Source organism: Tachypleus tridentatus, chromosome 9, assembly GCF_004210375.1.
Source record: "Tachypleus tridentatus isolate NWPU-2018 chromosome 9, ASM421037v1, whole genome shotgun sequence".
In the NCBI taxonomy this organism is placed as follows: domain Eukaryota; kingdom Metazoa; phylum Arthropoda; class Merostomata; order Xiphosura; family Limulidae; genus Tachypleus; species Tachypleus tridentatus.
This window is the reverse complement of record NC_134833.1, coordinates 66,299,845-66,316,107: the sequence shown is the minus strand read 5'-3', so window position 1 is coordinate 66,316,107 and position 16,263 is coordinate 66,299,845. Positions and strand designations below refer to the sequence as shown.

At 29.9% G+C, this 16,263-nt stretch overlaps 1 protein-coding gene across 3 annotated transcripts in view; it reads left to right on the top strand.

Annotated features, from left to right (window-relative positions):
- The window catches only part of LOC143225354 (CD151 antigen-like), a 29,057-nt gene extending 20,085 nt beyond the window's left edge, over window positions 1-8,972 (top strand). Inside the window, exons 7-9 of one of the 3 annotated variants that reach the window (XM_076454607.1) lie at window positions 594-677; window positions 5,842-5,980; window positions 7,342-8,972. In XM_076454607.1, the coding sequence (XP_076310722.1) occupies window positions 594-677; window positions 5,842-5,980; window positions 7,342-7,376 (258 nt within the window). In that variant the 3' untranslated portion in view covers window positions 7,377-8,972. The remainder of the gene's footprint in view (window positions 1-593; window positions 678-5,841; window positions 5,981-7,341) is intronic. The other 2 variants (XM_076454608.1, XM_076454609.1) reach the window with 2 other exon arrangements.
- The last annotated feature ends 7,291 nt before the right edge of the window (window positions 8,973-16,263 follow it).

The following is a 16,263-nucleotide window of genomic DNA, read 5'->3' as shown; positions in this document are numbered from 1 at the left end:
TTAGCTCCTTATGTGTTTAGAAAGTACAGCTTAGCAAACAGTTCTTTGGGCTAAATAAGTATTGTGGAAGGGAATGAGTGACATTTTCAATTTATTTATTTATTACTCAAATCGTTTAGTTTTATTTTCGTGCATCTGTGTCCATTTGAGTTAAAAGAATACTAAAAGAGTCATTTTGAAATAAAATACAATGATTTATTGGGTAGTAATGAAAATAATGGATAAAATTCAAGGAAGCTTGTATAATAATTTAAAATATCTTAAAACGTAATAAAAATATTTCAAATAGCATCTAATCAATAGCAAATAGGTTCATAACTCCAACTGAACAATCGCCGTGGTTAGTGTTCTAGGTATAAACTCTCTCATTAGTTCTGTCAACGTAATAACGGTTTATCTTAGGCTTAGCAAAGTCCGGAAAGTAAATACACGGAGCTAACCCTATCTTGTTTAATTATCTGATCTTTGGAAAGACTATGCAGCAAAATTATTAACTTCCTCTGGTAGTTCAACATATAAATTATTAAAGATACAATTTTAGTGAGATAAGAATCCACGAATATTAATAATCTTACTTTAACTGAAAATGACAGGGTTGTCTGATAAAGCTAGAAGACTTTGTCCGTCGTGAAAGTACGGTGCTCATTGGAATAGGGTGTGGGATAGCAGGACTTGAAGTGAGTTTCCTTAATTATTTTTTTCTCTTGCAGATATAGCTATAAACTCTAAAAAATATATAAAAGAGAAAGTTTTAAAAGTTTCATTCTAAAAATTCAGTTTTTTCTTATCGACCAAAAAAATGTTAGATTGTTAAATAAGGATGTTGTACTTAAATGTTTTGGGAATATTTAAATGAAGGAACAAACAAAACTTTATACAAGAATTTCGCAGAAGCCTTTTTAACTTAATTATGTTCATGTATCAGCTTTAGTTGTCTTTTTAAATCATTTTGTGATTTATTTTAAGTATGAAACTCTCCAAAAATATTTTAATGTACTTTAATGCTTTATTTGAGTTTATCGGTAACCAAAAATGTTATCGACCCACCCCTTAAGGAGTATTCGATAAATGATTAAGCCGCTGCAAAGCAATACTGCTCACTAATCACTCCAAAGTCAATATCACGAACCCGACCAGCAGAGCAAATCAAACTAATAAAACCTAACATTACATACAAATTGAGACTTCCTCCAATTAGAAGTCATCGTTCATACCACGTGGAAAAGCGTCGGTTCTCGTCCGATCCTCCAACTAGAAGATTTGTTGCCAACTCCCTCTTTTTTTCTTACAAGAATATTACAATGTATTATATAAGTTACCCGCTTGGTAACAAACAGAAACCAATAAAAGTCAAACATATTTCAACATTTTCTTTTTACAATAATTATAATACTATTATTTTTTTTTACAACTTACAAGATTGTTACAATGTATTACATCAATTACGCACTTAGTAACAAACATAAAAGAAATCAAACAAATTTCAACATTTTTTATTACAATTTTAACAATGATAATAATAATACTTTTTTTTTACAACTTACAAAATTGTTACAATTTATTGCATCAGTTACCTACTTAGTAACAAACACAAACAAATAAATAAAACAAATTTAAATATAACTTTTCCAATATATCAGTAATAATACATTTAATACCATTTACTGCTCCTGCATTTAAAAATAAATTCTTAAATTCCCATTTTAAATAATTTTTAGGAAAATATTTCTTTCTTATATAATCATAATTTTATATTGCAAAAATTATGTGTTCTTGCGTTCCTATCTCTCCACAGAGACATAAATTAGATTTTCCATAAATTCTTGCTTGATATTCTGGAAAAAAACCCATGATTTGTTAAAATTTGATTTATATAAAAATTTCCTTTACATCTATTAAAGTTTACTTTAGTAAAATATTTATAGGTGAATCTACCAACAAAAGCATCATCCCATCTTTGTTGCCAGTTGCTTAATAATTCTTTATTTAATTTCGTTTTAATTTGTTTTTTGCAAAATCCAAATTCAGCGTTAATTTCCATTCTCTCTGTGGGTGGCTTCCTTAGCTTTAAGATCTACTATTTTATTATAATTGATCCCAATATGGGCTTTAACCCAAACAAAAGTAATATTAAGTTTATTGTAGATAATATGTTCTTTAATTCTATTAACTAAATAATTATTATTTTACTTGATTTAAGTGCAATTAATGATGACCTTGAATCAGAATATATCGCTGCTTCATAAATGTTATTATTAACCATGATATCAATAGTCTTAAAAATTGCAAACAGTTCAGCCATAAATACTATTGTATTATCATTTAATCCAAACAAACTTTCATTTTTAATTTCATCATTATAAATAAAAAATAAGCACATCCAACTTTAATTATTAATTTTTGAGCCATCTGTATAAACTTTATTACTAAATTGTTTTAAATCTTCATCATAACACCAGTTAAAACTACGGTTGATTCAAGGAGCGAAATTTAGCTCTGTTAGAACTTCAGTATTTTCTAATTCAATTACTTCATCTTCTATTCTAATATTTTGATTAAGAAAAAACAATTTATATAGTTTAACACCAACTTCTAGTTTTATATCAAACGGAGGAATACCGTTAAGGTGTTAAGTGTTAAACTAGCTACAGTTTTATAGGTTTTTGCGATGGATAATGTTGCTATTCTTTGAATTTGTAAAATTTTATTTTTAATCCTTTCTGTGTTTTCAAACCAAATTTTATATCCACATGTTATCATTTTTTTCTATACTTAATATGTAAATATCTTTCAAAACTTTTGATTTGAAGCCCCAAGTGGCTCTTGAAATCTGCTTTAATTTTTGAATAACATTAACTATTTTACTTTTAACAAAATTAGGATGCGATAACCAGTTTAATTTCATGTAAATTATAATACCTAAGTATTTCAGCTCTTTGGTAAATTTAATTCTTTTATTACTAATAGTAATTGTAGGTATATGCGTGATATTTTTACCTTTATAAATTAAAATAAAATTTGATTTATCTGTATTAATTTATTATCTAAAATCTAGTTGTTAACCTTATTTAATATATCCTGAGACAAAGACGTAACTTGGTATGAAGCTTTTGCTCACATTAAAATAATGGTGTCATCAGCAAATGCTTGTATATTTGCATTGTTTGTACTCCTTAATTTTAACATTCCATCAGTATAAAGATTCTACAGAATAGGACCCAAACTAGATCCTTGTGGAATCCCCTTATTATATTTCTTACTTATACTTTCTATAAAAACTTCTCTATTTTGAATGAAATCAATAATCACTTTTTTCAACTTCAAGGGTGTTTTTAGATTATTTAAATGTTTTATTAAGATCGTGTTATCCACTGAGTGAAAAGCATTTTTAAAATCCAAAGAAATTAATAATGTAATGCACTTATTGTTTATACTTTCATAAACATAATCTTTAAGTTTCTGTAATGCATGAATAGTAGATCTCTTACTCCTAAAACCATATTGTACATCATCAATTAATTTATATTTCTCTATAAAATAAGTTAATCTATATTTCAAAATGTTATCTAATATTTTACCCCAAATGGGCAAAAGACATATTGGTGTATAACTACTAGGAGGTATTTTATCTTTACCATTTTTATGGATGAGAGTCATTTTAGCCTTTTTCCAAACTAACGGAAAAGTACCATTATTATAACAGAAATTTAATACTTTAATAAACCAATTTTTATTAGCAAAATATATTTCTTTTTTATAGGCAATTTTAAATTATCATATCCAGGAGCTTTATTATCCTCCATCTCCCCCATGACTTTATTAATTTCATACTCTGTAATATTATCTTCATTTATGTTCACATCAATATCATTATAATTCTGTATCTCATCGCAAAAACCTATTCCAGAGACCACTTGATTATAATTCACCCATGGAAAATGATAATTAAGAATTTCATTTATAGCTTCATTTCTATTTTTGGTGATATTCCTATCTTTATCTTTTATTTCATTAATTTGTAGATATTTCTTCTTTTTATCCATGATAGTTTTATATGGGATACCAAAAATATTATTGCCAGTAATACTTGTAATATAATTTCTTAAAGCTTCGTTTTAGTGAAAATAATTAACCTTTTATATTTTGCTTGCTGTTTCCTATATTCCAATTTATAATAGTGTCTTAAATTAATATCTTTAGTCTTTTGAAGTCTTCTCCTTAAAGCTCTCACTTTACTCCTTAATATCTTTAGCTTGGTATTCCACCAATAAGCTTGTTTATATCCAAAATTCTTTATATTATTCTTATTCCTTAAATTGTTTAAACAAACTTTTTTAACTTTATTTGTAATTTTATTAAATAATTTTCAATATTATCTTTGTTGAGTATCTCATCTTTAATCTCATTTATATGTTCTCTTATTTCTACTTTCAAATCCAACCAATTGAGTCTATTTATATTTATAAATTCATTATTATCTATTTCTACATAAAAATTTTAAAATTGCAATTCTATCATATTATGATCACTATTAGTAATATAACCTGTAACTTCAAAATGTATATCAAATTCGCCATTATACTTTATCATTGCCAAATCAATCCAACTTTTCCTCTAATTGAGGAAACAGTAGGTATTGAGTCCGAATTATTAAGTAATATAATTTCGTTTAAATCTATAAAGTTAGTAACTGAAAACCTCTATCATCAAGTGGCCTCTGGCCCCAAGCTTCCGACTTAGTATTGAAATCACCTAAAAGTAAAATAATTTCATTATTATACTTTCTGATAAAATTTTGTAACATATCAAGATCATCATCAATGACTCCAGACGGGGAGCAGTAAATACTAATCACAATCACAATAAAATTTTCATAAGTAATTCTAATACCAACTAAATTATTTGTACAACATAAAACATAATAATTAATGTTTTTATTATTAATGATAATCCCTGCCTTAAGGTCATCACAACAAAAAACAATTCTCATACTTTCAGAGAAATGAACTATATTTTCTTCAAATAACACGGTTCATTTATGGAAATAATATCCATATTTCTTTGTAGGATATCTTGGTTTAACTGCAGATTGGCTGCTCGCGCCACTGCCAAATGAATATGAGTCACAAAACGAAAATAATTTAAAACACTAGCCATAATCAGTACGTGAAATTAATCGATCCATTTCTTTAAGATAAACCCTACAATCATGATCCTTACAAGAATGATTCACATCAAATTGTGTATTAAATTTATTATTATGATTATAACAATTTATACAAAATAAAGATTTTTCACAATCTTTATATTGATGCCTCTCTTGTCCACATTTTAAACAGGTAGTAATATTTTTACAGTATTTAGCAAAATGCCCAAATGTTCCACAATTATAACAAATTGTGGGTCTTACGTATTCTTTAAATCCATATCTTCCTCAATTTAGTTTAATTTTATTAACTTGTAACAATATTTTATATTTATTCGGTTCAATTGTAACAATATAATTGAAACCTCTGAATGTTTTAAATTCATTATTAACAATAATTACATCATTCCCTTCAAATATTTCTGAATTTTGTTCCTTAATACTAATGCCAAATTCTTGATCGCTCATATCATTATCTACATTATAAATAATTATTTGTGGATATCTCTTTTTAGGTATATTTACATCAAAGTTTTCTTTTAAATCCTTTACTTTTAATAGTGCATCTTTAAGTAATAGAATTTCTTCTTTTTTTTCTACTTCTACCAAGATGCCACCTTTAGCTATAGTTCTTAAAGCAGTTACACCTATCTCCAGTTCTTTGGGTTTAACCAAACTTTGTATTTTTCTTTTAGTTTCCATTGATGTCATACTCTTTTTGGGTTGATGGTGACTACGTTTCTTTTCCTACTTTTACTTCTTTCTCTGCTTCTTGTTCTTATCATTTTCCCTTCACTCTGCGGTTCTACTTTCATCTTGGTAACTTCTGCAAAAGTAGGCATTCTCTTCTTTTCTTTTATAATGTCTATATTTTTCTTGAGTTCCGAATTTTCCCCCAAGTAGATGAGAAATCACATTTTGTTGCATGATAACTATTCTCATTATGTCCGTCATTTTCTTTTCTAATGTTGTAAAGGTGTCTTTTTCCAGCTTTTCAGTAAACATTGTTTCTACGAATTCATCTTGATTTTTAAGAGCACGCTCTAATAATTCACTAATATCCAAGAGATGGCTAATCTCCTTCTGTTCTATGATTTCCTCTCCTTTTTCTGTTTCTGTATCATCTGTTTTGTGTTCTTCTTCCTTTTCGTCCTCTGCCTTTATCTCGCTTCTTTCTTCCTCCCTTTTCTTCGTTTTTATTTTCTTTATCTTCTTCATCCCTTTCTTACTAGTGATATTTTTTCCACTATCACCCATTCTTCTGTTGTAATTTACTCACTGAATACTCCTTTAGCCGTTTATTAGTAGTTTAGACGTTTCCCAGTCAGGACCAACGAGGAGGTAGGAGTACTGCCAGGAATTTCTTTAAAAACCAATATGTATAAACAATTGTCCTGCTTATAAAAATAAAGGTTGGCCACGTAATACTTCCAATAGTCTTCGCAATTACTAACCCTGGCTCCTGGCCTGAGTATATCGGTAGTAACAAAATATTCCAAAATAAAGATATTACTCTAGTGTACTTTCTTTGTTTCTAGATGGGTTTATTAACCCATATTTTAACATGTCAGTCAGTATCAAAGCTATTAACATGGTAATTACACCACCTTATTCTATCATAAGATATTTGTTGACGTATAACTAATAAACTAATCTAGGTTTGATATCAAAGTCTATTTGGTGTTTTCTATTATTAAGTTTACGTTGTGGTGTTTTCCTAAAACAAACGCATGACAAATTCCTAATATGTCAATCATATGAATATGTCATATAACTATAGTTACTTGTAAAGTAAAATCTAATTGAAATAGTTACTGTTAATATTGTAATTCAATATGAATTTGAAAAGTACCCTAAATAATGTGTAATTAAGACAGAATTACTTAGTTATACACATTAATTACGTAGCACACCAGTGTATATTGATGTATTTCAAAATAGTCCATACTTATGTTCCAGAGATATAGACAAACATTTTCACAGTTTATTTGCCACTTATGTTGAAATATATATTTATTTTATTTTATGTTGAAAAGATTATTCTTTTTACATTCTAATGTGTGTCCCAGTACACACGCACGTACATATGTATTATCTAAGCATTTTATCATCTTTGGTTTTGATTTTTGAATACAAACAATTTTTTTATAATAAAACACCTCAAAATTGTTGAAATATATATATTTTTTTTTCAGGTTTTTGGAATGATTTTTTCTATATGTCTCTGTAAAGACATATAACAAGCCTAAGATTCCTACCGTCTTGAATTCGTTTATCTTTTATAAACAAGGTACCCTAACAACATAGACACAGCGTAGTGTCTTGACTTCTTAGTCCACTGAAAAAGAGTCAAGACCGGGAAATACTTATTTTTCTACTAAGATCCGCGTTCAATGATCCCATACTTTTGAAATCTATTACGAACTCAGATTCAAATACCTAAGCTGTAAATAAAACTTCAGTAGCACATTGTTGATTGTTTAATCTCAGCTTATTTTGAAGAATAAGAGGTGTCTATTTGACCTGCAGCAAAGCCTCATTTTTTTATCTTTCCCAGTTGAAGATATCAATCTGCTGGAATGGTTCTTCAACCAAGGATTAATGTTGTAAACGATTTCTCACTCTTATAATTGTCGAGCCGATGTAAGCACCCTCACACTTTGGGCATTAAATTCATAAAAAAAAATATGTGACTGTTAACACTGTAAGTTTAACTTCAAGGACAGCTCAAGCATAGTTCATCACCTACTTGGCGAATGCGATATGGTGTCCCAAACCCTTATCAGGTTTAGAAGTTCAAATAAATTTGTAAAGCTGAAAACGAAGTTATGCGAGGGATGAAGGGGCGCTTTTTATTCTTCAAAATAAGTCGAAATTAAACAGTTAACAAAGTGCTACTGAACCTTTACTCACAATTCAGATATTTGAATTTGATTTATACTTTCACGCAATATTGTGTGGTTATTCTTAGATATTAGTGTATTATTGACGCAGAGATAAATAAATTATTTTTTATATTTACATTTTTATATAAACACATATTTAACTCAGTATTTTAATGCTACATTTAATTGTATGATTTATATAAAACTTTAAATAAATTAAAATGACCGTTTTTCTTACTTATGAACTAGATTTTGAAAATTTTAAACATGAAGCTATACACAGAAAGTAAATAGCCGTTTTTACATATATATTTTTCTCTACAAGTGGGTTTTCTCGTCATCACGAATAGTATATTTTGATATGTCTTTTTTTTAGGTTATCAATTACGTAATTGTGTGTATTTCCTTGTTTCTGTTAATACTCGTCTTGTAATACATGTTTATTAAAGTTATACTATACGTTAATAAAATCTGATCGTTAAACGAACCCTACTCCAATATCAAACAAGTTCGACTCTTCTGTATAAGGAGGTAACGTAAGATAGGTATTATTAATGTATATCAAGTATTTTTATTGGCCAATAGATAGTATACTTTTGTAAAGAGGTACGAACGTTTACAACAGCGTAATAACAAAATATTTGTACAAAAAACTGAAAACTGTGAATGTGATTTTAAAGAAATATAGATATTTTATAAAGTTGTAAACTGTAGTAATAGGCGTTTACCCCTATAAAAACAGTGAACCAGCCTTTATATATATATGAATACTTATAGACATGACGTAATGTTAAATGATGACAGCAAATAAATAATTACGTCATTACTCGATATTCACAGACTTATGTTACACTGTTGTTAAAATGTTGGCTATTTATTGTAATTATTAATAGGTGTTTATGCTTTTAATAAAAATTCATAACTTTTTTTATAATTATAAACTCCACAGTATATAACACCCTTATTGTGTCTTCTCAAGTTTATTTCTACACATTAGAGACAACTGTAATTACCTATTATTCAGTTTGTTTATACAATAACATATTATTGTAAGAGAATAGATTGAATTGTTCATTTGTTTGTTACCGTTTATAAAACCTATAGATTCAGAGAAACAATATAATAAAAGTTGTGCTGATATAACATAATACTGAAAATTACCGATCTTTGTTATAACAACAAGTTGATCAGCATTATGATACAATTAGAATACTTTAAAAATACAGGCGAAGTGCATACAATGGTTACTTTTTATAGTATTACTACTTATGGTCAATCCCTCTATTCGTTGGTAAAAAGAGTAGCCCGAGATGGCGATCGGTGGCGATGAGTGGCTACTTCCCCTGCAATCTTACACCGTTAAAATAGCGACGGCTAACGCAGCTGACTTATTAGACAGTTTCGTTACTCGATGAAATACTCGAAAGTTTGTAAGAATGTTTGATCGTTGTTTATATTTCAAACCTGTGGTTGAGGTATTTAACCTAAAATACTTTAAGTTATGTTATATAAACTATCTACTCCACCTGGTCGCAAATCGGGGTCAGATATAGTTAAACTTGGAATACGATCAACTAAGTTAAATGTTTATGTTTATTACTAAACCTCGTATTTACCTAACGTGAAAACAATAACATTCTCATTCCGCAGAAGTGGGGCCACGTTTTTTAGATGCTATCCACACAACCAGTGAAGGGCATTGCCCTCGACATGTTAAAATAAGGTCGCTTTAAGCTACTTATCTATGTGAGTTAACAGGTGTCACCTACTTTGAAAATGAAACAGGCACAAAAATAACTTGAAAAAATTAAGTCAATAGTTTGGGAGCAATTATTTTGTGAAAACCTGCAAATATATAGAACAAAGAGTAAATTCAGGATAAATATCAATAGTACAAAAGGAGAAACCTATGATATATTCCTATATCACACGATGATGGTATATCCCTATATCACGTGATGATGAATACGTCATCTTTCAACGGTTTCTTCTACAATGTGAATAATTTTCCATAGAAGCGAGACATACATCAACCATGGTTTTGAGTTTCAAATATTTTTTTAATTATGTGATTGTTCCTGCATATACAAAAAAATACAGAGTGGGTGCTAAATTCTTTGTGGCGTTGGTAAATCACATTCATATATGCAATCCAAATTCTCTTCCTGGAGCTAGCTTTCGACCAGTATCAGACTCAATGAACAACATAAACATACATTTGTATTTATAAGACTTTCAAAGAACAATGTTAAACATGTTTCGTGACATATTACTAATGATGAAAACACAATCATTACAAACGTTAAATAATATATACTTTACAATGAAAGAACTCTAGGAAAGAATATACAATAAATATACTGTTTAAACACTAATTAATTATAACAGTAACTTACATTCAACGTTGTAATTTAAACTTATATTATCATGTTACATAGGCATATCAAGGTTAATATGGTGACATCTAGTTTCAGACTAAATTGTTTGGGGTCTCATCTGTCATACTGAATTCACCAACACACGTCTTGATGGTGACTATTACTAAGTTCTTAATACTAAATGATGACCTCATCACATTGAACTTTTACACAGTAAAAATGGCCATCCTTGGTGCATTTCGTGGATGTGCCCATTTAATCTAAACCATACCACGTTTTACCAATTACTGCAGAGTTATAACTACCACTTGTTCTATCTCTTCTAGTTCTGTAAAGTATTAGCCATTTTTCACTACTGATCACCAACGACTGAAGGGATTATACTGACGATTCAGTTTACCATAGTAGTAGAATCTTTAAAGTTCGAGATATGAGATTAACTGTACACATGTATTTATTAATGTTGGTGACAGAATGTTACAATGAAACGTTTGACATATAGTGAATCTTTCGTAGATAAGATAAAAGTAACAAAAAATTAGACATAACAAGAAAAACTGAAGGAAAATGAAGTAGAAGTATACACAAACTAATATCAGGAGTTTCAGTAAATGGATGAACGTGAGCGAAGCAGAATTGTTGAAAACAACAAAGGACGGAATCTATGGAGGTCCATGAGTACAACGTTATATCAAGACATATTACTTAGAGAAGGGGAATATTTTCAATCGTGTAGATTGAAATATTGTGTAAGTATACAGTTTTAATGAAAGCTTATGAAATATTGTTTCAGGACAAAGAACTTAAAAATGTGGGTTGTTATTGTATAGCCAGAAGTAGAAAGTAACAAACCATTTGATGTTTCGTAACCATACCTCGGCAGAAAGTAACAAACCATGATGTTTGGTATCCATATCTTGGTAGAAAGTAACAACCATATGAAGTTTTGTTACCATACGTCGGCAGAACAACCATATGAAGTTTTGGAACCATACCTTGGCAGAAAGTAGCAATCATCTGAAGTTTTTACAACCATATCTTGGCAGGTTACAACAACTTCATGTTTTGTAACTATACTTAGTTTGTAATAAAATTATATCTGTTGATATAACAAACAATAGTAAATAGTTCACGAAGCAATACTTAATCAATAGCTTTTTGTTTTTAATTTCGCGTAAAGCTACACAAGGGGTATTCGTACCAGCCGTCCCTAACTTAGCAGTGTACGGCTAGAGGGAAATCAGTTAGTCATCACTACCCAGCGTCAATTCTTTTACCGTCACATTATAATGCTCTCACGTTTGGTGCGACCGGAATTCGATGCGGCAACCCTCACAGTAGGAGTCGAACGCCTTAACCCACCTGGCTATGCCGAGCTTATTAATACTATTGGTTTTAATTTACTAAATATTAAAGCTATCTTTAGAACTGAAAATCTTTCCACGTATTACAAAAGAAATGTAATTTTGATTTTTGCATAAATATATATACTCTTTAAAACAAGAAACACAAAAGGGATATTTTTGTTATTTTAAAGAGAAATATATGTAATAACGTTACAAGCTCAGAGTATGTGATGTTACATGTGTTAAGGCACTGATTGTCAGACCAAAATGACAATAAAAGTTGTGCACTTTGAAAACGGAGGAAAACATCGGATTTTTCGCCAAAACGCATGCGTGTCCAATAAATTTGTTTGAGAGATCTGCATGTTCTGCAAGTGCAACATGTGCAAAATCCCTATAAAAGTGACGGGTTCTCGGTTTCCATAGCTCAGTTATAAGCCACCGACACGCAATACAGTTACGCCAAGACTGACTGAAGCACAACGCAACAACGCCATTGGTCGCTTGGAAGCAGGCAAATCTCGATCAGATGTTGCCAGACCTCGTGTGACCACGCCCGCACAAGATCGCAACATTCGGTTACGTCACCTTCGGGATAGGACCACCACTGCGACGTCTACTGCCTCAACCATACCAGGGCTGCGTAGGATTTCCGATCAGATCGTACGCAACCGTCTACGAGATTCTTAGGCCCCATGTGCAACTCATCATGGTGAACGTCAACGACGTTTTTCAACATGACAACGCCTGTCCTCACACAGCCCGACTCACCACTGCTTTTTTGAGACACCACAACATCAACGTTCTTCCCTGGCCCTCCAGATTACCAGATTTAAACCCCATCGAACATCTTTGGGACGAGTTGGACCGACGTCTGCGACGGCGACAACCTCAACCGCAGACTCTACCTCAGTTTGCAGGCTGAATGGACAGCCATTCCACAGGATGTGATTCGTCATCTCATCGCTTCCATGGGCAGGAGATGCCAAGCAGTTACTGATGTTTACGAGGGGCATACTTGTTATTGACGTTAAACTTCACCTAGTGAGCGTGGACTTCGCCTTTGCAGACTTTGGATGTTCAGCAGTGAATGTGCAAAGTTTCACACATGTCATACAGAACTACCCGGAATACACTTGTTAACAATTTGTCTCATATTTTGCCTTTTGCGTTTCTTTTTTTGAAGAGTATATATTACACTGAGTAAAAATAAAAACATAAGTACTATTATGACAGTGTTTGTTTGAAGCTAAGCATAAAGCTAAACAATTGGCTATCTGTGCTTTACCAACCATTGGTATCGAAAACAGGTTTCCAGCATTGTAAGTTCGCAGACATAGTGCTGTGCCACTGGGGAGTACAGTAATGTGGAAGTGAATTTAATCAAACTAAGATACTGCCTTCTTATCTGGAATTATTTCTTAAAACATGTTACTTTACATCGGACTTCAAGCAATGTATGTGGGAAAAAATAAACATTTGCACTTTCTAATTTGATATATACATAAAATTACACACTCAGACGTTCAACATAAACCACGGGTTTGAAATGTGCGTGTATACTATAAAATCCTACGGAAACAGTGGAATGGGTCAACTGTTACTTCTAACTCACCCATTCCATCAGTTATACATTTTTTGTAACTGATTAAGATACAGCAATATTCAGATACAAAATGTTTAGACTTTAGTCTAATCGAAAATATTCCTATTTTATCTATTGTAACGTCTCATTTCCTAGACTTCCGTGTTGTTTCAACTTATCCATAATAATACTTCCTGTTATTTACACATTGTTATGGCTGTTAAATAAAATGCATGTAGTAATATTAAAACCATAATAATCAAAAGAACATGCTGTAACAAGCCTAAAGAGAAAGTTATGTAAACTGGAACACAAGCATGTTTAATATCTTTTGAATATAAATATAATCCAGGCAGTCAAGTTTAAAAATGGAAAATTTAAAAACAACTTTTTAAGAATCTTACATACACAACATTTCATGGAACAAAGTATTAATTTTGTAATATAAAAAGTAATGCACTGTTGAAATATAATTTTGGTTTATTGAATACAGTGAATATTTTGTTTGTTGTTAAGCACAAAGTTACACAATGGGCTATCTCAGCCTTGCCTGTGTAAGATACTGAAATTTAATTTTAGCATTAGAAGCCCTCAGACTTTCCTACAGCTGAGCTATTTATAGTTGCAATTGCTTTATATAAGTACCTTTCAATAAATAATTTCACACATACATCAAGAGGTATTAGGCTAATATTTCTGTAACAGAAAATGGAACAAGTGTTTCTCAAATATAAAGTCATAACACATAACTGATATACATTTATAAATATTTTAATTTCTCACACATTGTTCAACGTAATAATGGAAAACATTCATGTACAAACTACAAAAAATACGTTATCACTGAAATAAACAATTTTATTCTCATAGTTTTGTTAAGAGAACTGATATAAACGATACATCAGTACAGCATTATACTGAAAAAGTAAAGTTTATAAAATATCTCAACTCTTTAAACACACATGTCCTCTGGACACTTAATATTAGAGCTTAAATAACATGAGAAACAACTACAAACTATGGTTTATTTTAACCAATAGTAAAATAACACATTCAACTTCACACAGAAGGTTTATCAATGAATGGTTAAAAAAAAACACACAAAACAACCTAAGAGTATTTCATCATAGATTACCTCAGCATTTTCCACACAAGTGGGGTAGCTTGCACATTAGTTTAATAGTTAACAAAGGCTACATAAACCATGTTTTATAAATTACTCTTTTCATATAGACAGATTACATTTATTCATTGGAAAGTTGCACCATTAATCCAATAAACAAGAACAAACAACAAGCACATGGTAACAAACCTCTTCATTCTCAACACAGATTAGTTAAACAATCTAAACAGACAGTCTATAAATATAGGAGCACATGTTATTCCAATATTCCTTGAGATTTCCAATACATGTTGAACAAAAATCACTGTTTTGATATGGCTACAAGTGACTTATATTAATTTTAATTTTGAAAATTCTCTTGTAAACTCAAAAACAGAATTATACTTTTCCTTGTAAATGTTATTTTCTTTTAAACAAAATAAATAGTGAAAAAAATCTGTAGTAAAAATGTTCTTACTGTTTAGCATAATTAATTGGCTTCTAAAGCTGTTACATCTTTATTGAATTAGTACCATATACCAAATAGCAACTTACTGTTCTTTCCTCAGCCATATTCAACACTTAACAAAAAACTGATTTTGAATGATAAATATTGGAAATGTTATAATAATTATAATTAGTGTTTCCAATGTACACTATTAAACTTATCCTTTGATTGAAAATAAACCTAAATGCTATCTTTTACATTAAATACATTGCTTTCTTTCTATAACATTGTAATAAAATTTAATTACCTTTTGTTTTGTAATGAAGCATGTATCATAATCAAATATTACACATATAAATAATGAAAATCTTAGGCCTACTTCAGTGAAGGGGAAATTAAAACCTTTATTTGTTGTCTGGTAAAATGTCAAGCATACTTTAAATTATATTCACAAGTTTTAATTTCATCATACATAACTGTTTACAGTTTTCTTTACACACAAAAAAATATTTTTTCTTGGATCAATCGAAAAATGATTTTATATTTTTGCTTCAAAATGGTCCATTCAGAGAATTCAGACTGACAGCTGTATGAGAAGTTACAGCTTTGAATTTTGTTTTTTAATTATATGTTACATGAACTTTGTTACATTTACAAGTATACATTTTCTAAGCTTTGAGTGCATTCTTAAACACCTACTGCCACTGATTTCCACATTCAACTCAACTTTTATGGTAATGTTGGTGACATGTCTTCTTGTCACTTGCATTTTGTCGAGTTTGATTATTTATACAAGTTCAAAATTAGAAAAACATTCACACATGTAGTATAGGAAACACATTCTTCACTACTTTTAACGTACTCACCAACTGAATAGTTGAAAGTTTTCTTTCATAAATCACTGGCTAGCTTTAAACATTTAGTAGTTTATTATGATTAAAACTGTATAGAGTCGTACTTTTTATAGAAAATAATTTGTATCAATATATATATTTTAAAAACAAAGTAACAATTTTTTTTATCATTGCAGAGTGTTTGCCAATGTTACGTTCTTTAGCTAAGTGTAAAAACACAGGGTAGGGTGTTTAAATTATTCCAAAAGTGGCATATAAAAAAAATAACACGTACTTGTTCAACTTTGCTTGCAAGTGTATTTTTGGTAATGCTTTAGTCTTCTGGCAATGTCCCTTACATAAATGCAAATAAGACTAATATTTTGAGTTTCATACAAATCATTACATTTTACTATAAATATTGTACACAAGTAATAAATGTAACAGTAACCAATGAATCTCTAAACAACCTGCTGTGAGCATTCTGTTGGATACACAGTTTATTAGTTAAATGGAATCCTTATTGAGAAATGCATTTAT